This window comes from Phocoena sinus, chromosome X, assembly GCF_008692025.1.
Source record: "Phocoena sinus isolate mPhoSin1 chromosome X, mPhoSin1.pri, whole genome shotgun sequence".
Lineage (NCBI taxonomy): Eukaryota > Metazoa > Chordata > Mammalia > Artiodactyla > Phocoenidae > Phocoena > Phocoena sinus.
The window spans coordinates 16,501,217-16,529,207 of NC_045784.1; the positions used below are offsets into that span (position 1 = coordinate 16,501,217).

Sequence of the window (27,991 nt, forward strand, 5' to 3'; positions counted from 1 at the left end):
TGGGCCCAGACATGTGACTTGTTGAAAATAACCAGAGGAGCAGACTCCTCATGGCTGGAACCCTTCAGGGGGCTTTGTGAGAGGAACATGGTAAGGTTCTGGAAGCAATTTTCACCTTGATTTTGAGTCTTGGGAAGCCCTCCTCCAGGCATCTAGCTAAGTTCTCTGGAGGTGTCTCTGTGTGAGGCCGGACAGAGGACACAAACGGACAGTTCCTGACCAGGGTACCCCTCATGGCTCTAGAAACACATAGGGGCCTCCACTCTGCCCTTTTCCCTCCTGTCCCTGGTGGATTGGCAGCACGTTTGAAGAGTGCACCTGGGGCTATGCCCCTCTGCACCCTACAGAGTTCCCAGCACAGGAGATCACCGGGGGCTACCACAAAACCTGCTCTTGGCAGGGTCTCTCTCTCTTCCTCTCCTTGGCCTCCGGGCTGGTGGCCTACATGCATGGTCTCCCTCTTGGCTGGACCCATCTAGACTGCCAGCCTGTCGGGCGGTCACCCAGGCTTTGGTGTTCGGCTTCTCTCTAAGATGCTCTCTCAGTTCACTCCCTTGGCTTACCTCTCCATGCCATCTACCCCACCCTGAAAGTGGTGCCTCGACTCCATGCCCAGACCTCACACGCGGATGGATGGATCTGGGCCCCCCTTTGTCTGGGAAGACAAATCTGACAAGGGACCTGGCTTCTTTCTGCCCCTCCCTCTACTCTTGCTCCTCTTTCATACTATCACAGGAGCGAGCAGCTAGTAAGAGGGGAGGAACAGAGGGAAAGGAAGGTACACCTTGTCACCAAATGACCAAAGGACAAGGGATTCCTGAGTGCCAACCATATACCAAGCATGCTGCTAAGGACTGAATATTTGTCCACTGAATGGACACAAAATTCTTATGTTGAAACCTAATCCCCAATGTGGTGGTGTTTGGAGATGGGGCTTTTGGGAAGAGATTAGGTCATGAGGGTGGAGCTCTCATGAATGAGATTACTGCCCTTATAAAGGAGACCCCGGAGAGTTCCCTCACCGCGAGGACACAGCAGGAAGACAGCTATCGATGAACCAGGAAGTGAGCCCTCACTAGATGCCAAATCTTGGACTTCCTAGCTTCCAAAAGTGTGGGAAATTTCTGTTGTTTGTAAGGCATCTAGTCTATGGTATTCTGTTATACCAGCCTGAACTAAGACACACACTGTTAGACCCTATGAAGGAGAAGCTTGGGACGCAGGTCTGCCTTCAAAGAGATTACGGTTCAGATGGCATGATGAGAGAGAATCACTTCAGGCAAGCGTATATTGAATGAGGTGCTCAGTTGGGAGAGTAAAGGCTATAAGTACCAACAGAGAAGGGAGAAGGAGTGCCATCCAGGCCATGTCAGGGAAACTCAGCTGGGGCTCTGTCATTAGGCCATACTTGGGCAATATCAACACCTTGACAATCCCCATCTCTGCAGGTGAAATTACCCAGAAAATTAAATGTACAGACAAATAATGTCAAAGGTGAGTTTTATTCATAATGTTGCTTATTATAAGCACAAATTTGTTCCTTTTCAGAATACTAAAAACAGGAAAATAACTGATCGGCATCTTCGAAAATGAGAAGAAGAGTGGTTCTCAAAAGGCTGAAGGACGTGACTAGGAACAAAGAAAATTTTGGCCGAGGACAGTGCCATAACTGGGTTGTCAGATGATGGGGACTAAGGTAAGGGGCCTCCTTAGAACTTAGTAAAGAGAATGTGGTCTGAGTTAAATCAGCAAAATTTACCTACAGTGGATTAGCCATTACGGGAATCAAGCAAGCGACATCCTTTCCTAGGCAAAGAGGTAACTTACCTCAATGTAATAAAGGCCATATGTGACAAACCCAGAGCCAACATCATTCTCAATGGTGAAAAACTGAAACCATTTCCACTGAGATCAGGAACAAGACCAGGTTTCCCACTCTCACCCTTATTATTCAACATAGTTTTGGATGTCTTAGCCACAGCAATCAGAGAAGAAAAAGAAATGAAAGGAATTCAAATCGGAAAACAGGTAAAACTGTCACTGTTTGCAGATGACATGATACTATACATAGAGAACCCTAAAGATGCTACCAGGAAACTACTAGAACTAATCAAGGAATTTGGTAATGTAGCAAGATACAAAATTAATGCACAGAAATCTCTTGCATTCCTATACATTAATGATGAAAAATCTGAAAGAGAAATTAAGGAAACACTCCCATTTACCACTGCAACAAAAAGAATAAAATACCTAGGAGTACCTACCTAAGGAGACAAAAGACCTGTATGCAGAAAACTATAAGACACTGATGAAAGAAATTAAAGATGATACAAACAGATGGAGAGATATACCATGTTCTTGGATTGGAAGAATCAACATTGTGAAAATGACTCTACCACCCAAAGCAATCTACAGATTCAGTGCAATCCCTATCAAACTACCAATAACATTTTCCACAGAACTAGAACAAAAAATATCACAATTTGTATGGAAACACAAAAGACCCCGAATAGCCAAAGCAATCTTGAGAAAGAAAAAAGGAGCTGGAGGAATCAGGCTCCCAGACTTCAGACTATACTGCAAAGCTACAGTAATCAAGACAGTATGGTACTGGCACAAAAACAGAAATATAGAACAGTGGAATAGGATAGAAAGCCAGGAGATAAACCCACACACATATGGTCACCTTATCTTTGATAAAGGAGGCAAGAATATACAATAGAGAAAAGACAGCCTCTTCAATAAGTGGTACTGGGAAAACTGGACAGCTACATGTAAAAGAATGAAATTAGAACACTCCCTAACACCATACACAAAAACAAACTCAAAGTGGATTAAAGACCTAAATGTAAGGCCAGACACTGTAAAACTCTTAGAGGAAAACATGGGCAGAACACTCTATGACATACGTCACAGCAAGATCCTTTTTGACCCACCTCCTAGAGAAATGGAAATAAAAACAAAAATAAACACATGGGACCTAATGAAACTTAAAAGCTTTTGCATAGCAAAGGAAACCATAAAGAAGACGAAAAGACAACCCTCAGAATGGGAGAAAATATTTGCAAACAAAGCAAATGACAAAGGATTAATCTCCAAAATTTACAAGCAGCTCATGCAGCTCAATATCAAAAAAACAGACAACCCAATCCAAAAATGGGCAGAATACCTAAACAGACATTTCTCCAAAGAAGATATACAGATTGCCGACAAACACATGAAAGGATGCTCAACATCACTAATCATTAGAGAAATGCAAATCAAAACTACAGTGAGGTATCACCTCACACTGGTCAGAATGGCCATCATCAAAAAATCTACAAACAATAAATGCTGGAGAGGGTGTGGAGAAAAGGGAGCCCTCTTGCACTGTTGGTGGGAATGTAAATTGATACAGCCACTATGGAGAATACTATGGAGGTTCCTTAAAAAACTAAAAATAGAGCTACCATACAACGCAGCAATCCCACTACTGGGCATATACCCTGAGAAAACCATAATTCAAAAAGAGTCATGGACCACAATGCAGCTCTATTTACAATAGCCATGACGTGGAAGCAACCCAAGTGTCCATCGACAGATGAATGGATAAAGAAGATGTGGCACATATATACAATGGAATATTACTCAGCCATAAAAAGAGACGGAATTGAGTTATTTGTAGTGAGGTGGATGGACCTAGAGATTGTCATACAGAGTGAAGTCAGAAAGAGAAAAACAAATACCGTATGGTAACACATATATATGGAATCTAAAGAAAAAAAATGGTTCTGAAGGACCTATGGGCAGGACAAGAATAAAGACACAGACCTACTAGAGAATGGACTTGAGGACACGGGGAGGGGGAAGGGTAAGCTGGGACGAAGTGAGAGAGTGGTATGGACATATATACACTACCAAATGTAAAACAGAGAGCTAGTGGGAAGCAGCCGCATAGCACAGGGAGATCAGCTCGGTGCTTTGTGACCACCTAGAGGGGTGGGATAGGGAGGGAGGGAGGGAGACGCAAGAGGGAGGGGATGTGGGGATATATGTATACATATAGCTGATTCACTTTGTGATACAGCAGAAACTAACATACCACTGTAAAGCAATTATACTCCAATAAAGATGTTAAAAAAAGCAAACATGTATTAAAAAATAAAATAAACCATGATAAATGTCAAAAAAAAAGATACATCCTTTCCTATAAAAGTCTGGAACGTACAAAACTCCCGCCGAACAATCTTAAGGTTGGCACTCAACTGTAATGGAGAATGTGGGAAATCTATTTGATTGAACCGCGGTATGTCTGGAGATGGACAATGGATGGCAAGGGGCTGATCAGCCATGAAAAGAGAAAAAAATGGAGAGTTGCTGAGGTCACAGGTGCGGGGCTCTTGCCAGCATCCTCTGGGCTTAGGTGAACTCAAGATACAGTTCCCTTGGCTCACTCTTCCCCCTGGTGCCTGAGGGGGCCTCAAGTTGGACATGCTAGACCCTTCGTGAAAATAACTAGCTCCTCTTCTTTTCATTCCTTGCTCTCCCGGAAATCACCAAGTAAATGTGGTTTCCTATAGAATCTGGCTTTTAAGGAATCAGGCTGAGAGGGAGCAAATGCCCAGGGCAGGCAGACCTATGTGCTTCCGATGGGCTGACATTTCAGTTCCTGTTGCGATTAGTAAGCTGCCAGTCTGCTCCCCCGGTAAGTCTCTGTGAGTTTGCAAATGTGAGCCTGCATCACAGTTACAGGCATCCTTAGAAGTCTTTGAGGGCAGGGTTCTGTATCCCTGAGGCCGAGAGACAGACCCTCCACTGTAGAGCATTCACTGGGGAAACGCCTCTGGGAATCTCAGCAATGCCCTGGTTTTCAACATGGCACAAGCTCACGAGAGCCCCTCAAATCAGTGCATGCAAGGACAGTACCATTTTCTGGTGATCTGAACACTTTCTTTTAAAAGAACTGGATCCTGAGACTTTCTTAAAACACTGTCGTCCAGAAACATCATCTTTCAGGATACCTGTTCTATTTTTTTTTTTTTTAATGACAGGAAGATGTTGTTTCTGCAGTTCAGAGAGTCCACGTTCCCTGCTTTCCTTCAGTCCTGACAACAAAGCATGCACGTCGCTTCATCAGAGCTCTCAGAATATTTAATCTTTCCATTCTAATATTCAATTTTACTGTCGAGGCTCAAAATAAAGAGGCAGCCACTGAATCTAGGTTCTCACATAAATAGCTTATATAATTGCTCTAAAATCTGCACCAAGAGATCGACTGGTGCTCTCTGGGAATATCTTGGGGAAAAGCCCCAAAGTCTTTACTACCCCGGTGAGAGAGAATGTGCTGAGCACCCTCTGAAAGAAAGACCTCGAGGAGTTCCAAAAGGCCCCGTAGTAACCACCTGAATCTGCACCGGAGCAGAGAATACACCTGCTTCGTCAGAATGCTTCGGTGATGCCTACTGATTCAAGAGGTCTGCCGTTGAATAATGCTGTTTGCTCCTGTCTACCCTAATCATCACACATCGTCCTCTTTTCTGGATGAATGACTGCAACCCCAGCTACTGGCAAGACAAGATGACATCTGCTGACACTGATGGCAGAATAATGTTTCAGACTCTGTCATTCACACAGTGCATTTGTGTTAATGATTCTAATCATCTTTACACAGTCAACTCAGCACACAACAGCCCTGTCTCCAGTCATGGTGTCACGAACTCACCAACACTCCAGGTGCAGTTCTAAAGGCTGGTGTAACAACCAATGCAAAGCTGGTTGGCAGGTTTTATAGGCCAGAGGGGACGAAAAGGATATAATACTTTGAATCTGCTAAAAGCTAAACGTCACATTATACAACTGCTTCTCAGCTGTAGGTATTACTTTGTCTGACAGGTATAACTACTGTTTCCCTAAAACTGAGTTTTCTGCTTCTTAGGAACAAGGTTAAAAGACCTATCAAAGAGATGGTGGTTGCCTGTCTGGGGTGGGAAAGATGCCCACGGGCCCCAAAGAGCATGCATGCCTCTGAGCAAACCAAGATGAGTCCGCTCATCACTGACAACGTCACTCTCTCAGCGGGAGTCCTCCTGTAATACCTTATGTAACAGAGCAGAGCTTCTAGAAAAGTATGCCATGGAGTCTCTCTCACTTGAGTGAATTTATTGCCCCCCTGAAATATGGCTGGGGACTAGAAGGCAGGGTGCTACAACGTAGGCAACCACAGGCTTTGCCCATTTGTTAAAAGAATTATCCAGATTTTACCTCAGCCTTCAAAATCATACTACTTCCATCAGGACCAAGGGGGCGGCAAATGTCTGGTAGGAGGGCGTGCTTGCTAAGATGCCTTGGCTGAAGGGAGAGGCATCACCATGAAGGTCTTGGTATCCAAATGCTTTGGATGTGAACACCTTTTACCAGGCTCGCAAAGATGAGGGAGAAGGGTGAAGCGGGTAGTCTGGGGGGCTCCCTGCTGCCCGACACTAAGCCCGCAAGGACAGCGACCATGTGTGTCCTCTTCACTTCCCATCAACCAGCACGGCAGCCAGCCCAAAGAAGGGACCCAACAGATACAAAGTGAATAAACATAAAACATCACTGTCGGGCAGCAGATCTTCCCCCTCCCAAATATGCAAAATGACATGAAGGTTATGCCATCCTGTACTTGCTTGTCTCTGCAAATATATATTAGAAGGCACTAGATTTCTTTTTAAAGGCTATTCATCAAAGTTCTTAGATGCATCTGGATCCCCAGGGAAGCTCACCACGGTAACTCCGTGCTGATCTGATGAACCAGAGTCAGATTTCTATCATTACTGAATGTTTTAGCTGGAGCCTTCCAGCTAAAACTTGTGCTAATAGTCATTATTACAAAGACCAGAATAGTTAACACGTATGGGGCGTTTGCAAAGGACCAGGCGCTGTGCTAAGGAATTCATATGCATCATCTCAGTCAATCTTCTCAACAGTTTAACAAGGTAGGTATGATTATTCTTGCAATTTTATAGATGAGGACACAGTCGTTACTCAGTATTTGTGGGAGATTGCTTCCAGTACCCCCCGCAGACAGCAAATTCCACAGAAGTTCAAGTCCCTCATATAAAATGGGCAAGTATTTGCACATAACCTATGCACATCCTCCCCTATACTTTAAGTCATCTCTAGATTACTTATAATATCTAATACAAGGTCAATGCTATATAAATGGTTGCAAATACAATGTAAATGCTATGTTAACAGTTGTCATTGCACAGCAAATTCAAGAAATTCAAGTTTTACTTTCAGGAACTTCCTGAAATATATTTTTTAGTATTTTTGACTCAAGGTTGATTGAATCCACAGACGCAGAACCCGCAGATACCGAGAGCTGAGTGTACTGAGGAAACATTCAATGAGTTGACCTTGACCAGAACAGCTAAGTGACAGGGCCAGGATTCAAGTCCAAGTCTATTCAATGCCGCAGCCTAGAGTCACAACCACCGCACTCCATAAATGTTTGCCAAACCTCATTCCTGTGTCTTACTGTTTTAAACATTTACTATATAGTCATTACTAAGTGCTAGCGTCTGTTTTTCTCGAGGATGAATTCTGTCAGCTGATAACCCACCACGGCAATCATTATCAACAAAAATGGGTCAAATGATTTTGCTTGGTGGAAAATGTCTTTACTGAACGGTGAGCCCTTCTCTGTTCTGTGGATTTATTCTCCTCCGAAAATATGGCTGGAAACTAGAAGGTGGGGGTGTCATCACTTAGACAGATACCTGTATCTACACTAGAGCTTCCCAAACTGTAATGTGTAAACAGATCACCTGAGGATCTTGATAAAATGCAGGTTCTGAGGCACCAGGTCTAGGGTGGGGTCAGAGCATTTCTAACAAGCTTCAGGTGATGCTGATAAAGTGTGGTCCACGGACCAGCAGTAAGTCTCAGTGATCTAGAAAACACTGGGAAGCAGAATATAGATTCTCTGAACCTCAAACTTAATTCCTAGAGAGAATAACAGATGTGGAACAGAGCATCCTTCAGCTAAACAATACAAGAAAGAAAGCTATCAGAAAGCCTAAAAGGTGTAGCCCTTGGCTTCAAACCAACCTACAGGCCATAATCTTGGTGGGAACCTACACCATCTGGCTCCTTGAACAATCATATCCATTCATGTAAGCAGTGCATACACCATCAATGCTGTTTAGTATCCTTGGCAACCAATCCACCAGTGCTGTAGTTACCTTTCCCGAACCTCAGCTCCATGGGAATGGTGATGGGTCAAGGTTCATGGTCCAGTAATAGAGCCCCCATGGGCATGAACAGAATGCAGGCTGGGAAAGGTGGGCAGAAGTCACATGAAAGCCTGACCAAAGAGCCCTGAGGTGTAGAACTGGCTGGAAAAGACCAAACTGCTGCCCCCTTAGAATGTAAAGTGCTTCTAACTTTTCAACATTTTTTGTTACATTGTCATCAGAGAAACAACACGCCTGGCGTGAGGCGAACAAAGATGGACTGGCTCATTTAAACCACAGCGTTGTAAAATGGGTTCCCACAAAGAAAGAAAGCACAGATCAGAGGTGTGTATATATATATATATATATATATATATATATATATATAGACACACACGGGCATGCATGTGTATTCATGTCCACATACATACACACACACACACACACACACACACACACACACACCCCACACACACAGAGTTAGGAAGCTTAGTGGGCCTCACCCTGTCTCCTCAGCTTAACAACGTGCTTTTCAGCCACTTCCACAATATTGGCCACTTTACCCCCAAGGACACGCTATGCAGGATGCAGGCCATCCACTTACTAATGGAGCACCTAATGGTTCTTGCTGTTTATTTGGGCGCTTAGACATTCCAGGTACTACACCAAGTGCTTTACCCACATTACCTGGTTTAGTCACACAACAACCCTTAGAATAAGGCGCACTGATGAGGAAACTGGGGCTTGTGGAAGTTAATGGACTTGTTCACACATATCAGGTATGGGACAGCCGAGGGCTCAGAACCCGGGTCCATCAAACTAAAATGCTGGGGTTTCCCTGGTGGCGCAGTGGTTAAGAATCCACCTGCCAATGCAGGGGACACGGGTTCGAGCCCTGGTCCGGGAAGATCCCTCATGCTGTGGAGCAACTAAGCCCGTGTGTCACAGCTACTGAGCCTGCACTCTAGAGCCCATGAGCCACAACTACTGAGTCCACATGCCTAGAGCCCAAGCTCCACAACAAGAGAAGCCACCACAGTGAGAAGCCCACGCACCGCAACGAAGAGTAGCCCCCACGCACCGCAACTAGAGAAAGCCCGCGTGCAGCAACGAAGACCCAACGCAGCCAAAAAAAATAAAATAAAATAAATTGATTAAGAAAAAAAAACAAAGAAACTAAAATGCCAGGGCTCTTCAACAATAAACTTCCCCACCCCACATCCCCAGCCCCATCATGGAAGCCACAATTCTGACAGCAGGCAGAGCACTGAGATCCAAACCACAGAGACTTACATTCCCCTCCTTTTCAAAGTCCGGAGGAAGTAACTTCACGAAGTTGTCGGGGAACACTCCGCGTCTGCCATTGAGCTCTCCTTCCCACCAGCCTACGTCGATGCAGTCCTAGGAAACAGGAGAGCAGAGTGAGAAATGGGGTAAGCACCCTACAGGGAGCTCTGACACCCTTTCTAGAGAGATGGAGGAGCCTTCCTTGAGGCTGCTATCAACGGTTACTAAGACTAAATCAGCACAAACCCCAAAGTCGGACGGGAGAACAAAAGCTTAAGTGCGCTAGAGCTGTCCGCTGGGATTCAAAACCCAGTGTTGCCTGTAGATGCCTTAAGATCAATAAGATCTTTTGTTTTTCCCTTAAGGATAGGAGGATACGTATTTTCTTCATTTTCATTTTCCTGAAATAAAATTATTTCATTAACTGAAAACGTGGGTTAGAAAACATCACACGCACAAATGTTCTCTCTGATTAGCCTGTCACAAAGCTTGTCGAAATTAAGAAGGGCTTTGCGACAGGCAGGCAAGCGTAAGAAAACTCACAGTGTATGCAAGCTCATTAATGTACCCTCTCCTTTCCGTGCTGATGGGGCACAGCTGTCATCATGAAGAGTCCTTCCCCCCCACCTCACAGAACTTAATGTTTGCTCACTAAATGAATGAATAAATCTCTTCATTCTTCCAGATCAAAACTGCTTCCCTTTGAATAATCCCTATTCTGTTCATTCACTTGTCAAACGTTTATTGAGCACCTACTCTGTGCCAAGTGCTAGGGAGAGAGTGAGAGCTCAGCCTTTGCAAGCTTCCATGCTGAGCCTAATGGCCTCGTGGCTCTCCCAGGCATTCACCCTCATGCCACAGAACCGCCTCTATTTTTCCCCATCCCCAACTGCTTGGAAGTTTGATTTGCTCTAGTCTGATAATATATCTCGCATTTGTGCTCTGGGTCCAACTCCACTTCTCCCACCTCAATCCAAGACCCACCTGTCCTGCTGTAAACCTCCTCACTTGGGCATTTCTTCCTTCCCAGTGTATGTACACCATACACACCACTGTCAAGTACAGGTCCTTGAGTAAAAACCCAATTCTCAGACTGTGGTCAACAATTTCCAGCTAAAGCCTGAAATGAGCGAAGGCTTTCCAAAAAATGCTAGTAACACAGAGGACTTTGAAAATAAATGCTCAGAAAAGTGAGGAATTCCTGCTCAGGGCCCACGGAGGTGCACTCATGGCCCTCCACAATACCAGTGGGGCTGGGGAAGGGGTGACGAGGCCTCAAGCGGCAGATGTGCAGCTGGCCTAGGCCCTGGTGATAAGCCTCTGGAGGCCCTGGCTTACGTGACTCACTATGAGCCTTGCTAGAGCGTCCATTCCAGCAAAAAGAGAAACACATCTGAATTGTTCACCATTATACCCCCAGCCCAATGTACAATATAATAAATATTTCTAGAATCCAAGAAGACTCTTTCTAACCCTGAGCTCTGTGATCTCCCACAGCCCAAGACTAGGATTACTGCAGGACAAGATAGCCTCCATCTACCCCAGCCTGTGAGGATTCTATGGAAGTTAACACAGGGCCACCTCAGGTGAGAAGTAAATGCTCAGCATCATCTTTTACCCCAGTGGTACCTGTTATAAGGATAGACTGACCTGAGTCCTTAATCACACTATAAATTCTAGTCGCAACCAACACCAAAAGACAAAGACACCTGAAGCATCAAGTTCAGATCTACTCAGAACAAATCAAGGTTCAGGAGACTTACAATATGAAAGAATGCTTATCTTTCCTGGAAAGTGCCAATGAGGAGCCCAGGTAAGTATTCTGTTCCTGCCCACGTCACGTCACACCCTAAACAACCTAGCAGTAGTCCCTAAGAAGGGACTCATGAACATGGGTGGTGGTGGCAGAATCTGATGACTTCTGACGTTCTTCCATCCCTGAGAAACCGTTACGGCATCAACGATATCAGAAAAACTTATGAAGGAGGAGGGGGTGGAATTTCTTCACTCCTAATCCTTGGAAATTAAGTCTTTCAATCCAGAGCCTCTGTTTCTGAGGAAATGCCTGGCATAATTTTTTTTCCTCTTCTTTTTCTGGACAAGTCCCTCTCATCTTCAAAGCCCAACTTGAAACTCATCTTTAGGAAAGTGACTATAATGGAAGCTTTACCTTTTCTCTGACACTCAGAACTGTGTTAATTTGCATTTCACGATATCCCATTCAACAAACAACTATTATATGTAAAGTATATTTAAATTCATTCTGTAGGCACCAAACACTAAACATGCAAAAGAACATGATCCCTAATTCCAGGGAGCTTAGAGATTTGTGTGAAACACACACACGCACACATGCACACACATAACATACAAGGTCCTTTTTTTGTAACAGGTATCAACCATGAGATCTAGTACCAAAGAGGAGAGAATCATTAACAGCTTTTCAAATAATCTTAAATCTTTTCATGTGTGAAGGGTTTGCTTATGTGAGGAGTGGACTTTTCTCCACATTCATTTCAGATCATCTGGTACAGAATTATGTCCATAAAAGGCACTCAAATATTGTTTAGTGCTATATTTCTTTTGAAGGCTTTCTTTCAAACTTTCTAAATGGTTCAAGGCTATGCTTCCCATTAGCCTTACGCAATCAGTAACCCAAGAACCACTGTAATGAAGCCTCCTGCTTCATATGTGAGAAAAACAGCAAAGAAAATTTTAATAAACAAAACAAAACAAAAAAAGCATATGCAGAATAACTTCAGAACTTATGCACGCCTACAGGGGAAAACAGTGCATGTGACATTACATTTATTATACCTCCCATCAGTGGTGAGTAGCTCGAACGGCTCATCCATGTTCTGCTTCTTAAGGAAAACATGAACAGTGCTAATCATTGTGTAATTCAAGGTAAGAGAGGGAAAGCATGAAGATAGAACACAGTATGTCTAATTGTTCTGACTGGTATAAGAACAAATACAAAGCTCACGGATGAGATAAGTATGTTGAAGAAAGAAAACTGACAGTGTGACAGAATACTAAGAAAAGTGAAAGGGAGTCTGCTGCAGGACAGAAAATAGCCACAGGGTCAAGACGCCTGGAGTGCGACAGAGATTTAGAGAACTGAGACTTCTTTTCCCCTAGCAATAGAAGCTAATTTAAGGGAAGCAGGAAGAATTCTGACAGCAAAATGAGAAATGAAAATAAGTCATCTTCAACAAACCAGACAAAAGAACTAGGATTTTGGCGGCAGAGATGAAGAGAGAATTATTTGTATGAGGGCTCTGCTTCGAGAAGTGTGAAAGAACAGCAAATGCAATTGATTTAATGAGGACCTAAAACATGCAGGATAGGAGAGGAATTCAGGAGGAAAAAGAAAATCATCATGTCCTTATGGGGCTCCCAAGCTCAGAGCCTAATGGGAGAGGCAGACACAATGAATCAACATGGCACCGAAACACCGGCAGGAGTCCTAGGCTGGATTAACAGCAAGTGGGACCAAGAGAAACCAGGCAGCCTGAAAGGAGAGAACGAGGGCAAGAATCAAGGTAACGAGAAAGGTCAAGGGTGGGATCACCAAGTGTGAAGGAAGGGAAGAGGGAGAGTGGGAAGCTGGGGTCATAGAAGAGAACATTCAAGAACTGGCACTTAGAGTGAAGGCAATGTTTGGTTCCCAGGAGATTCCAACCAACCTCTACTGAAGAGTGATGTGAGGGGTGAGGCAAGATGGCAACCATGAGTGATGGGGGGGTGGGGAGAATGGACAGTCAATGATTTGTGAGGCCAGAACATCATCAGGATGGAGTTAATGTCCCCAAGGAGGATGGCAGGAGGTGGGTGAAGGCAGGACAATGAGGCAGTAGGTGACCACTAAGGAGAGACGCAGTGTTGGCAAAATACTGGAAGATTTTAGGGTGACCATATAATTTATTTCCAAACCTGGGACACTACTAATAATTATACCACAGGCACAACCCACGATGGTTATGGCAAGATCCACCCTAGTGGAGTTTGAGATTCCAATACGGATGAGGAAAGGGCAGCGTCTGCAGGTGACGGGATGGCCTTTAAATGAGGCAGGGGTTTGCAGTGGGAAAGAGTTAAAGATCAGCATGTAGATGGAAGTTTCCAGAACAATGATGATTAGAAATAAGATCTATTCACATGTAAGCAGAGGAAAGTAGACCTCGGCCCTTATCAAGAGTCAAAGAGTATGGAAAGAATTATATTTCTGACATAGAATGTTTACTCTTCTATGATTAAGCCCTCAAAATGGTTTCTCTATGCCTCGTCGCCAGGCAGATATTAGCGTAAAATATATTTTTCCTTGTAAAATACAAATAATGTTTTTCCTTTTAAGGAATGAATAAACAGAGCCTTAGGTGTGCTGTACTCCAGCCTCAATGTTCTGCACTATCTTGGGTTAGCCAAGATATCTCAGAGAGAGGAGAAGGAGAGCGAACTCGGGCCACCAGATATTCAAGTGGTCCACTAGTGATAAAAACTCTGGGTCTCAGTTCCTTGATACACAGGAGATGTTTGAGGCGTAAAGAGTAACACAACTGCTGCTGGCTTGTCGTCATTACTGTGATTCTAGGGGCTGGTCCCAGAGACCTTGAGGGATAATGAGGCCAGGAAAGTGTCTTAATTAAGCACACATACATCTGTCATGCGACTCAGCACCATCTTCCGGTGAAACACCCTGGCAGCAGCTCACACACTTGGAGGGCTCAGGGGAGGGATGTGAAGCCCCCAGGGTGTGTCTGAGGAGGGAAGCCCGGCCCAGACCTCAGTGTCAGGCCTTAGTCTGCTCCATCCTGCCATAGAGGCCCTGGGGAACGTGGCGGAAGCACTCCACCACTGCACACAGCTCTCGCGCTGGGGGTCAGCTGAGAGCCGCTCCCTGTCATCCAACCTGGCGGCAGGGAGTCACCTGTGAGCTCTGCTGTGTCTGCCTCTCGTCTAGGCACTTTAAATCTTTAGAAAAGACAAACTTGCCACTTGCCTTGTAAATTGCAAACCCAGCTGCAACCTCATACGGGGCTCCATTTCGTCAAGAGTGCAAAGCTACATCTTAGACCATTGCTTCTCAAAGCTGGCTACACATTTAGAATCACTTCTGGCTTTTTTTTTTTTTTTTTTTTACTGAAATCAAGATGCTCCCTTTTTAAGGTGGGGTAAATCATGTAAATTAAAGAGAAATTTAGGAAAAATTTTTAAGGAATAATAATTTCAGGTAGGCAACTGTAAGGAAGGTAACAATCATGTGTGCCAAGGCTACGTGATTCCTCCACAGGCCCCAAGGTGAGAAAGTGACGCCCTGGTTTTCCAGAAATTCTTTGCCAGTACATTCGTTATGCTGCAAAGCCGCAAAGCCATATCGAGGAATGCTAAAGTACTGAAGCCGCGAGAGCCAAGGCACAACGGTTCTGAGATTTACCAACAGCCCTGAAAATATCATCATAAACACAAAGGAGATGGTCATGAGAAGCGTTGCTATGGATACCACGCTCTGACTTGTTGCTATGGCCAGTGCCGCTGAACGGACTGAATAAGCCACTGTCATCACGGTGAACATCATGATGAAGAAGGCCTCCACCTGTGGTTTCAGTCCTAACGGGGAGCATGTTATACCAGGAAATATAATACTTGGTAACATCCTCATGGGGGGTAAATCAGATAACAGTTTTCCAAAGACGTAAGATGACACTCTGTAGTATCCACTGATATATTCATGTATGAAGAGCTTCTTCTCGACCACCAGGAGCTCCACGGCCGACACACTGCTGAAACACTCACTGGTTGGTGGTCAGGAAGAAGCGCACCCTGGCTCTGTTCTGCATTCCTGTAGGATCATTTTTTAGATCATAGAAAATGGCACCTATAACCAGTCCCAGGATGACTGTTACAATTATCTGAACTATAGAAGCCTGGAGATCACCCAGTAAGTCTTTGAATGAACGCCTGGAAATCCATCTGAGCTGATGACAGAAGGAGGTGGCATAGGTGATCTCCTTGTAGACTGAAATATTCTTCTTCTGACCCCCTGAGAGTTGATCTAACTCAACTTTTGTCTCCTTGAAGAAGGAGGAGTTGGCATAAAACTCAGTTAATTTTCCTATGAGCGGAGTATCTTTCTTGGAAGGCTCTTCAGTCTCCCTGGCTTCACCATCTGTGTCTTCTCTGTTTAACACCACAGCACAGGAGTCTCCATTAATGACGTCCAGGAAGAAGTCTGCAGGGTTATTATAGGGCTCACAGTGGTAACCAGTGGATGGAAAGTAACCCAAGGCCTCCTGAGCAGGCCCGTGGAACATTAATCTTTCTGAGGCCAACGAGGTAAGGCTATCAAAGAACTTGAAGACGGAATAACGAGGCTGATGAATGGAGAAAATGGTTGTCCATCCTTATTTAGACATTCTCTTCAGAAGCAAAAGGACAGCATTTGCTGTGCTTGAATCTAAGCCAGTTGTGGGCTCATCCAGGAACAAGATGGATGAATCAGTAATAAGCTCCACTGCAATACTAGTCCTGTTTCTTTCTCCTGCAGACACACCACGGGGGATCAGGTGAAAATGACAATTCGGATTCACTAGGTCTGGGGCTGGTCAGAGATTCAGCATTTCTAACAGGTTCCCAGGTGATGTCAATGCTACTGGACCACACTTTGAGTAGAAAGGTTCTCAAAAATGGTAAGCTCCCTGAAAACAAAGGATCTTTTATTTATATCTCTGTATCCACCAAATACCTAGCACAGTGCCTGGAAAATATTGATTATGAATACACGTTGGCTGAACGGATGAATCGATGGATGGTCCAATCTGCCCCCACAGTACTAATCTACTTCCCACAATTTCCAAACATCCGAAGTGACGTCAAGTTGAACGAGGAAGAGACAGGTCTAGATTAGCTATGTAAGAAAGCTTCATCTATTCAATCAGGCTTACCGGTTGGTCTGTACTGAATATTTGTTCATAATTTGTAGGGCGCGGCCGGATAGCCATTACGCATGCACTAAGTATGCCGCTAGGGCGTATGCACCTAATATGCTAATCAGGTTTTGAAGCAGTGGCCTATCCAAAGTCCGGCTTGCGAAATGCGATAACCATACGGACAAATCAGGGACTTACACGAGTCCTTAAGCCCTTATATAAGCAGACAGGCTCGAGCGTACGGGGTCTTCCTTCCATCCGCCCGAAACCAAGCTGTACTCCAATAAAGTGTGATGCGAGAAGAATCTAGCGTGTGGTGATTCGTCATTCTGCTGGTCAGAAGCGGCTCGCCGCGAGTGGTGCCGAAACCCGGGAACCTGCGCGCCCCGCATGGAGGACCGATTCAGAACTCGAGACACACGGAGTGAACCGCCGTTAAGTAGTCCAGTTTAGGATCAAGATCCGATTTGGGTCCCGACAAGGTTAACAAGAGTCGTGGAAGATAATCCCAAGAACGATGTGGAGCGCTCAAGGAGTGACACTGGGCTGGATACTGTTGATGAGCTTCCCCCTGCTCAAGGCGGAGATCAAGACGTTTTGGGGAATTAGCCGAACCTGGCCAGTCCCCATCCCCGTTCATTCTCAAAGTACCATTCTCCCAGTATTGTATTCCACTAGCTGTGAGATGAATACGGCTTGTGCTAGGCCACTAAGCACAGATTGGATGCTCTGAATAAGAGCAAGCAGATTGGAGAATTCCTAAAGGGAAATTGGTCCCGCGAGGCGGAGAAGATGATATTTAAGCAGAAGTTGAATATCCTGCAGCTGAATGCAACCAGAGTGGATCCAGTGACTCTTGGAGAATTTACCGCATGGCTAGCTAGAGCATTTTCCTTTTTTAAGGAATGGGTGGGTGTGGGACTGTTCGCAGCCTGCTGTTTGTTTGGGATAGTGTTGTGTCTCTGGTTGGTCTGTCGTATTCGCATTCGAACCCGGCGAGATAGGATAATGCTCACTCAGGCGCTTGTGGCCATCAGTGAAGGCGAGTCCCCCGCAGCCTGGCTCTCCACCCTAAAAAACATATGATCGCCCTTGCACAGAGGGGCCTTGCCGCCATTGCACCTCTATAGGGGATCGGCCCTAGGGGCTGCCTCTGCACGGAGAGGTCTCGTCACCATTGCACCTCCATGAGGAGCCCATGCCACGTGAAGACAGCCCTTGCACCCTGCAGTTCGATTGCGAGCATTGCACGCAGGAGGGTGTCTGTGAATGCAAGCGGAAACTACCGGTACACCGTGTACATACCCCGGTATGAGCACTGGTACAGGTCAATGTCCGCTGCAATGGTCGAAAAGGAAAAAGGGGGAGATGTAGGGCGCGGCCGGATAGCCATTACGCATGCACTAAGTATGCCGCTAGGGCGTATGCACCTAATATGCTAATCAGGTTTTGAAGCAGTGGCCTATCCAAAGTCCGGCTTGCGAAATGCGATAACCATACGGACGAATCAGGGACTTACACGAGTCCTTAAGCCCTTATATAAGCAGACAGGCTCGAGCGTACGGGGTCTTCCTTCCATCCGCCCGAAACCAAGCTGTACTCCAATAAAGTGTGATGCGAGAAGAATCTAGCGTGTGGTGATTCGTCATTCTGCTGGTCAGAAGCGGCTCGCCGCGATAATTGTAGTAACAACTTAAAAAGTACCTTGAAAAGGTAGGTCACATTTTCTAAGACATCATAAGTGCCCTGTTCGAGTTTGGACAGGAACGTATAGCTCAGAAATCGCCATAGCAAACCCCCAAATGATGGGTTCACCACCCGGTCCTCTTGAAAAAGAAAAGCACTCTGCTTGGTCACTTCCCCTGGTGGTCAGCTGTCCCCACACTCCCTAGTACCGATTTCCCAGAACTTATCCAGCATGGCTGTTTTCACGACCTTCTCTGATGACTGAAATATCACTAGAGGAGAAAGTGAGTGTTGTTTGACTTCGGTATGGCTGTCAAGTGAGCCTCTGAGTGCCCCGAGGGGGGTCTCACACCCTCAACATCCCATGAACAGTACGAAAAGTGCTGTTTAATATTTACTAATAAACACCTTCTGCATGGAGCTTCAGGGGGACTGTTGAGAGGAAGCTCCATGGAAGCCGAAGCCCATGAGCACTCAGTTCTACCGCTGCTTGTTAACACCTCCCGAAGAGATGCAATCATTCTGCATGGCTGGGATTTCTGCTCAGAATTTCCAGCATCCCATAAGGCAGTTACTCTAGCAGGCTCGTCAACATCACAGTTTATGAGGTAACAGGAGAAAAAGAGAACCACGGTCTATCTCAGCGTCAGAAGAAATGCCTGGCAGACCACGGTTAATGAGGGAAGCCGAGGAGACCGTCCCAGGGACAAGCCCACTCAAGAAGATGTCACATTCCAAATATCAACATCTGGGATAGGTGAGGTTTAGGCAGTCATTCACTGTTTTGTGATACTGGGAAGTCATGACCTCAAAGAGATTGTCCACTTGTAAAAAAAATCCTGACTTTTTATTGGGCAACAACTTACAGGCTTTGCTATACTAACTGCTGACTTTTTCATTTTACATACTGTATAACTGGTAACAAAAAAAGTGGATGAGTAACACACAAAAAGCCGTAATCAAGCTTCCTTTTAGTTATGTCGATATTGATTAAAGCATGTCGTGATGCCTGAACACTGTATTCAGAAAGGACCACGTGCCTTTTACAAGCTACCCATACCATACCTCACAGTTTCCTGCTTCTTCGTACATCTGGTAATGTGTGACTGCATGTTCTCAACAGCCGTGCACTGCACGCTACATTGCTGAAGGACTGAATTTTGTTGTTTTCCTTGCAAGAGTGTGGAGTTTCCTTACGGTGGGCATGTTACTTGCAGGTCAGCTTGACCTGTCAAGGCTTGGTTTTGCGCTTCATTTAGGGTGGGTCTAGGGTAGCGCTATTCCTATGGCTAACTTTTCTGAGTCGTCAGTTGGATGCCAAGTGTGTTCAACAAAGTTTTTCCATTCTGCTTGGCCAGAACTCCAACATCTCCTATCACTGGTGACCTCTGGGATATCCACTCAGCTCACAGCCCACCCACACACCCTCCTCCCCCAACTTATTTTCGGCCGGGTCTTGCCTTACTGATGCACAGCCTAGTACTTGGCCAAAGACTCAAGGGACCCTTATAGATAGACTCTTGGAGCTCTTTCTTTGCACAGCTCGTGCTCCTCTGCAATTCCCTGCCCTGAAAATTCCATCCACCTCGGCAGCTGTGAGTTACAGTCTCCGTTGGTTCAATCCAATGAGTCTTCTGCTCTCTGTCTAGGCTCCAGTGCCCTGTGCTGCAATGTAGAAAGCGCCCCCAGGCAAAAAGCCAGGGTTGACAGGGAACTCACTTTATGCTTCCCTTCTCTCAAGGATCACATCCCTGTGCTGTGCATTGTCCAATGCCTCAAAACAGCTGGTTCATGTATTTTGTCCAATTTTAAAGTTGTCCATGGCAGGAGGTTAAATCTAATGCTCTTTACTCCATCATGGCCACAACCAGAAGTTATATTCTCACCTTAAAAGACTGTTTCTTTAATTAGAGTGAATTTATTTTATTCTAGATAGAATAGAACTTTAAGCTCTATCTTTAAAAGTCTGAGCTATTTCAAGGTCTAATTCCCAAAAGAGGTCCTAGAGAAAGAATTTCTGAAATGAAGACACATACAAGGGATTTTAATTATCCTGGAGTTTCCTTTGCTAGTCATATACACTCTTCTCTAACAAGGAAGGCGGAATATTCCCTAAGGAAAATTAGAGTTACTGTTAAACATCTTTATATGGAAAAGTTAAATACAATGCAGTAAGGTAGTGCCACCCAACCTTTTCCAGATAATGGCACACCTATAAAATGATAATATTTTGATGACATGCTGCTGGAGGCCTGATGTTGTTGGACATCATCAACTGGGAGGCGGTGGGGGTTCTTCCACCCACCTAAGGCCCTTCCCACCCACCCAGGAGAGCTGAGGGGATCACTGTCCTATGCTCCTAGAACCCACTCAGAGCACAGGGGTTAGGAAATGCTACAGAAGTAACGTTTGAGTCCAGATGTCACTAAGAAATGAGAAAAAAGTTGAAACCCAATCTCAGTCCCCCGAAAGAGAACAGAGCTTTCACAGGCATCTTGAGAGGCAGGCAGACAGGAATCAGGGAGGCCTGAGGGGACTTTAATAGGAGACAACCCAGAGCGGAAGCCCCAAAGGCCTCCAGGCTCATAGACTGTTTCCCTCTTAGAAAAAGATGTTTCTATCCGGAGCCTCTTCAGAGAACAGCACCCAACAAATGCTGCCATATTGGCCCAACTCCAGGGTCATCATTCACACTGGGCATGTCCTGGAGTTGTGGGGCATGGCCGTACGGTTTGTCACAATGTATATATAAGAACTGCTTACTGATTTCGTTATTTCATTTGCAGCTTATACAGTCCTAAGTCTTAGGAAATGTTTATGCTTTTAGCCTTTTTTTTTCTAATAGTAGAATGAAAGACTTTCTCCCCCCTTAAATTCTACTTCAAAAATCAGTAATCATGTGAAAAGGAGATGTTTGCAGGGAGGGCCTTTCCTGGGTACTTATAATCTGGCTTTAAGAATGACCAGAGACATTAGGGCAGGTGGACAAGTCATACACCAAATGCAAATCATCAAGGTGGCACTTTTGCACTTTTTTGTCCAGTTAAATATAATCAAGCATGTGAAATTATGTAACAATATGTTTTCATAGAAACTTCTCATTTTCTACTTGTTACGTCATTTACACTGCAAGGACCACTTAATGCTAAATTTTAGAAGCTGTTTCTAACGGCGCCTTCAGCTCATCCAAAGCTTATGGCTAATGGCATAATTTACCTCTCAAGGCTGTCCATCCTACAGCTGAGATTTCATTTTCATTTATGTTTAGGGAAATATATTGATTCTGCATCCAAATACATGCCTTTCTTCCATTAAAAGGATAGTAGATATAATACAAAATCATTTTGCTTCATTACAAACACAGTAGCATTGATAAAGCATCTTTCATTATGTTTTAAGAGCTGTTCTTAGCTCCTGCACCACCTCTAAGAGATACAAAGAAGGCTGTTAGGGTGAGGGCGGAGGAATCTTCACTTCCCAAATAAGCATCAGGAAGGAATAAGAAGTGAAGGGCATAGCCATGATCATTATGAAGGTCAAGAACATCCAAGCCAGCTGCAGCAGCTATTGGTGAATTCTTACCTTCCATCTCCCTTTCTTACAAGACAAATCTACATTTCTTTTAAGTCTTTCTTTTAGGAAAGCTTATTCCTTGGCATGAAAATTTGTTTGGAGTCTTTTTCTCTATACACAGCAAATTTAGCGTCTAGGCCTGTGCAGTGAGTGAAAAAATATAATTCCCAGGTCAAATCTCGGTTCTCAGGCAGCTCATCTAAGTCCAGGCCTGACTAGTGGAATATGGCTGCACTTGTTCGCCACCCTGGGGAGAAAGTGGCACAGGGGTACAGAGGTGGGGTGCAGGGGACGGCTCTGCTATGGGAGATTCATGGTCTTGTCTTACAAAGTATATTCCCAGGAAGACTCAGAACAAAACCAAGGCCCTTGAAATTCATGCAATTACGTATCAAGCAATTATTTACTAAACACTGGAGCTCAGATGACCTTGTAAGAAAAAGACACCAACCAACAAACAACATTCCCTCAATAGTATCTTTGCAGAGCAAAGGTTTTAATTTTGCCAGAGTCCACTGCAGCAGTTCTCTCTTTCATGGATTGTATAACAACTCTCTTCTCCTATGTTTTCATAATAACTTTTTTTTTTTGCGGTACGCGGGCCTCTCACTGTTGTGGCCTCTCCCGTTGCGGAGCACAGGCTCCGGATGCGCAGGCTCAGTGGCCACGTGGGATCTTCCCGGACCGGGGCACGAACCCATGTCCCCCGTATCGGTAGGCAGACTCTCAACCACTGCGCCACCAGGGAAGCCCTGTTTCCATAAATAACTTTTTAATGTCTTATGTTTTCTATGCAGATCTGTGGTCCATTTTGAGTTAATTTTTGCATAATGTGTTAGATTAGGTTAGGGCTTTTTTTTTTTTTTTTGGTCTAGATATGTTCAATTGTACCAGCACCATTTCTTGAAAAGATTATCCTTTCTTTCTTAAATTTTCTTTGCACCTCTGTTGAAAATTAATTGCCTATATTTTCATGGGTCTGTCTCTAGACATTCTATTTCAAGGGCTAGCAAACTACATCCCATGGGTTAAATCTGGCCTGCTACCTATTTTTGTACAGACCTCAAGCTAAGAATAGTTTATACATTTTCAAATGGTTTTTAAAAATCAAAAGAATAGTATTTCAAAGAATATGAAAATTACAGGAAATTCAAATTTAAGTGTCCATAAATAAAGCTTTATTGGAACTCAGCCACACCCATTCATTTACACCTATGACTGCTTTTGTATAGTTGAGATAGATACTATATAGCCCATAAAATATAAAATATTTTCTCTCTGACCCTTTCCAGAGAAAGTTTGTGCAGCCCTGGTCTAGGATATGAGGATCCTTATCCATGCCAAATCTCGGGGGTTCTCTGAATGCCGCTATAAAGAAAATACTGTAAGGACAGAAGCTTTAAATAGAACCTCTGAAAGCCCTGAGGAAGGCAGAAAAGGAATGCATGTAATAGCCAGCTACCCTTTCGAACTAGGACTAAAATATAAAAGCCTTAAGTAAAACTATTCTTAAAAGGATGAATTTTACTGCACCATGTAGTTAACTATAAAATGGGGAAATTTTAAGTCTAAAAGGTATTTACTTTTAATGATATTTTCTTAAATATCTCTATGAGTCATAAACTGAGAAAAAACATTTGTAATGTGAAAGATGACAGGTTAATGTCATGAATATAAAGTATTTTTATAAAAATCAATTGGAAAACGACACATAACATTTTCAACTTGAGTAATCATTTAAAAAAATGCAAATGCCTATCAGATTAGCAGAGATTAGAAAGAATGATAATATCCGGGCATGACAAGGATAGGGAAACATTCTCATAGGCTCCTGGGGGGAGACTAAATTGGCACGATCTTTCAGAACATCACTTAAATGCCTTTAAAAGGCACTGAGGCATCAATACATTTAGCAATTGGTCATCAGGAAATAACAACAACTGCTAACATTTATACAGAACTTACTAGGAGCCAGGCATTCCAAGTGCTTTACCTCCTTTAACTCACTTAATCTTTACAACACCAGGAGGTAGGTACCGTTATCATCCCCATTTCACAGATGTGGAAACAAACTAAGGCACAGAGAGACTGAGCAGCCTGCCTGAGGTTACACAAGTAGCAGAAAGTGGCAGAAATAATTACGTTCATGAAGATCTACAAACAAGGTGATGACTACATGCAACATGGTGTAAAATAGGGAAGAACCAGAAACAAGCCAAATATAAAAGAGGATCGTGGTACTCCATACATTGGGATGCTAAGGAACCATTTAACCGTGCTGCCAAAGATAGGCAAGATATATTGGGGGCAAAGGGGGTAAACAAAAGAGTGTATATGATATGACCTTATTTTTATTTTTAAGCTGTAATTGTGTGTGTGTGTCTCTGTGTGTGTATAAAGTCTGGGAGAACACAGCTCAGATATTAAGAGAGGTATCTGACGGTGACGCAGCCACAGGTGATTCTGACTTTCCTTCGTATTTATCTGTTTTGTTCTCATTCTCTAAGAGTAAGTTTTACTTATTTAATTTTAAAGTATTACTTAAAAGTGCATCCCATGCCATCTCAGAAAAGTATATTTAAAAAAAATGCAAATGTGAATGTAAGACCTTTGAGATACTTTAAGAAGATAGGGGCTACACAACTACTGAATATAATAAATTACTTTCATCCTAAGAAAAGTTAAAATAAATAATACAGGGGCATTTCAGGGAAACTACTGACCTTAATTTCAGGAGAGTTCAATATACCAAGAGAGAACTCCCAGTCAATGGGCATTTGTCTTTTCTTCTTCCGATCATAACTTATCACAGCAATAGCTGTAATTTTTAATTTCTAAAGCACTTTCAGCCACAACATCTCACTTAATCCTCACAACAGCCCTCTCAGAGTAATAGAAATAGAAAGAGTGGAGAGAGAAAACAGAAAGAGTCTCTCTAATTCCTAAAGACACCTGCAGAGTTTTCTGTGTGTTGCAGGAGAAAAACATCCCAGGATGCTGTAGCAAGGCTTACTGATGTCCTGCCACTAAAGCACAGCACTTGGGAGAGAGATTACAATTAGGCTGAACGAACACAGGGTCCCTTTAGACAGTTTTATATAATTTGAGGAGGCATGTAAAGTTGAGAATCTGTGTCAACTGCAAACTCCTCTGTCCATGAGAAATCTGCAATCATCAAAATTTCTGGGTGGCACTGTTTTGACTGTCTACTGGTAAACTAAAGCGAAGTGTTCTCCCACCGCCAAGTCCTACTTTCACCAACCTCATCTAATTTAAAAACTGTGTCTCTGTGATGGTAAACATGCTCAGGAGGAAGAGTTTGGGTTTTTTGTGTTTTTTAAAAGACTTTTTGACGTGGACCATTTTTAAAGTCTTTATTGAATTTGTTACAATAGTGCTTCTGTTTTCTGTTTCGGGTTTTTGGCCCCGAAGGCATGTGGGATCTTAGCTCCCTGACCAGGGATGGAACCCACACCCCCTGCGTTGGAACGTGGAGTCTTAACCACTGGACCACCAGGGAAGTCCCAGGAGAAAGAGTTTTGATCAAATGTGTTTCTGGTGTCAGGAATCTTCCCATCGGTCCTGGTGTCCAGGTTACTTTAAAGAGGAAGACAAAACAGCAACAAACTGTATTCCTTGGGATTTCTAATGCTCTGAGGAGGAGATATATTGTGACTGCTGTCCCCAGTAGGGACATATGCAGTCTAACAAGACAGGCTATACTGCAAGAAATACATCCTATGACATAAATGACTCATCTGCTGAACGCTGACATTTTTCAAACGTGTGTAAACCCAGATGATCCCAGACCTACACCTAACTTCTTCATTCACTCATAAAACATGTCCTTCTGGGGCTTCCCTGGTGGCGCAGTGGTTGAGAGTCTGCCTGCCGATGCAGGGGACACGGGTTCGTGCCCCGGTCTGGGAAGATCCCACATGCCGCAGAGCAGCTGGGCCCATGAGCCGTGGCTGCTGAGCCTGTGCGTCCGGAGCCTGTGCTCCGCAACGGGAGAGGCCACACAGTGAGAGGCCCGCGTACCGCAAAAAAAAAAAAAAAAAAAAAAAAAAAAACATGTCCTTCTAATGGCTCTGTCAGTGTGTCATCACTTTCAGGGTGACACCTGCTAATTTACTCCTCATCCCTGAAACCACATTTAATCCTACACTTTAGCTCTGCTAAAAGCTTCAGCAGTTGAGAGAGAAAGGGTCAAGGCCAGCAATCTACATAGCTGATCGGCTTTCTTATACCAAGCTGAGAACACTTCATGAGATTTCTAAAGCCACTTTCCTGTGGGGAGAGAAGCAAGGAAGTCTGGAAACATTTTGTTCATGAATAAATGTTTCAATTAATAAATTAATGGGAGGGAGGCAGGAAGGGAAAATAAACATTAGAACAAACAAAAGAACATATCATCACAGAATGACTTAGGAAGGAGCTAGGGATGCCTTTTCTTTCTCTCTCTCCTTTCCCCCCCAACCCCGCCTCTCTCCCTCTCCCCCGCCCCCTCTCTCTTTCAATGGTGACAGCAAGCAGAAAACTAACCTGGGTCCGGAAGAACAGAGGAAAGCAAAGTAGGCTGCGGGCATGGGAAGAAAGAAGTGGGAGAGGAGGGCTTTAGGCACAAAAAGAAGCAACGTTAGCCCTGAGCTGAGCTCGTCATGTCCTCTGCACTACCAATCCATTTCTGTAGATGTGACAATGGAATCAGAAAGTCCTGCATGCTCCTGACCCTACGAGGTCAGAGACATGGACACAAAAATGTCGGAAACAGACGGATGGGGGAATGGCGTGGTAATATTGTTTTCCTAATAAAATAATGATAATGTCATTAATTTAAAAAGAAGATTGCACAGGCACCTGCCCTAGATATACCCGGTAACAGAGCGTGAGTCAGTAAGTAGACAAGAGTCACCTCGGGGAGTGACTGAGCCGCACCTACCGCAAGCATCCACAGCCCCACAGGAAACAGAGCAATCCCGCCCTGCCAGCTCCCACGTTCAGGGTCAGGAGACCCTGCCCTGGCTCGGCCACTGATGACTGTGAGGCCTTTGGGAAAGTCACTTCCACGCTCTGGGCCTCTTCCTCCTTTGCCATCTGGACAGAACACCATGGTCCCGCCTAGCTCCCAGGGCTGCTGTGAGCATGCGTGAAAAGGCAGGGTGCTGAGGGGTCCCGGACTCTTGCTGCCAGTGGCCCAGAAGGGTCCTGTGCTGGGAAGCTCTGGTCCTGCAGGAGCTATTACTATTTTTTTTCATGATTCAGATTTTTTTTTAAGTTTATTTTATTTTATTTATTTATTTTTGTCTACGTTGGGTCTTTGTTGTGGTGCGCGGGCTTCTCATTGCAGTAGCTTCTCTTGTTGCAGAGCACGGGCTCTAGGCACGCGGGCTCAGTAGTTGTGGCTCGCAGGCTCTAGAGCACAGGCTCAGTAGTTGTGGCGCATGGGCTTAGTTGCTCCGCGGCATGTGGGATCTTCCGGCACCAGGGCTCGAACCCGTGTCCCCTCCACTGGCAGGCGGATTCTTAACCACTGCGCCACCAGGGAAGCCCGGAGCTATTACTATTAAGTTAAATGCTCAACCACTGTCTGGGAAAGGAGGGAGGAAAACACGTTGAGGGAGAGCTGGAGGAAGCTGGTGAGTTAGAATCAGTCCTAACTCTGCCCTCACAGCAGCAGGTCTAGCTCAGACATTTGGGGTCCCTGGTTTGATACATCCCTAAGAAAAGGCGAAATTCCTAGTTGGTATTTTTTCGTAGTGGTGACCGTCTACCTTTAGCTACTCCACTGGGTTCCCTCTTTCTTGAGAGGCGCATATATCGGTTTTCTCCCCCGAACATCAATGCTGTCCCCTTCTCCTTCCTTCCGACTCCACCACACCGTGACTTTAGTCAATAACATTACCTTTCTCTGTGTTTACCTTGATGTTGTCAAATAGGCTTTATAACCATGAAGAAAGGGGGTTTCTGTTTGCTTTGTAAACGGTCAAAGACACAGCCACTCAGGGGAGCCTTTTGATAAGAAATACCCGAAGATCTTTGTTTACAGAGGGGTCACGTGAGAAGCCCTTCCTCCAGGTTACCGGGGGCTGGGAGGAAAGGGCCATTGCTCTGAGGCCAGGAGGCTGTTGGCCGAGAGCAGGGACATCGTCCCTCTGCACAGCTGGGCTCGCTCTGCCCCAAGCGGCAGTGGTCAGGGCAAGGCGCATGCTTCACAGTAGAGCCTCGCCTGACCCCTTCTCCAGGGAGCTTCTCAGGTTGGAAGCGAGACCCAGAGGCTTCTGAACCCTTTCAACCACGCTCTGAGCACAAATCAGGAAG

The 27,991-nt window shown here is 44.6% G+C and overlaps 1 protein-coding gene and 1 pseudogene across 7 annotated transcripts in view; both read right to left on the minus strand.

Annotated features, from left to right (window-relative positions):
- Positions 1-27,991, minus strand: part of SH3KBP1 (SH3 domain containing kinase binding protein 1) — a 346,613-nt gene that overhangs the window by 62,543 nt on the left and 256,079 nt on the right. For all 7 annotated transcript variants that reach the window (XM_032618709.1, XM_032618713.1, XM_032618712.1 and 4 more), the window contains one exon: positions 9,489-9,596. In XM_032618709.1, the coding sequence (XP_032474600.1) occupies positions 9,489-9,596 (108 nt within the window). The remainder of the gene's footprint in view (positions 1-9,488; positions 9,597-27,991) is intronic.
- LOC116747713 lies at positions 14,683-16,483 on the minus strand (annotated as a pseudogene).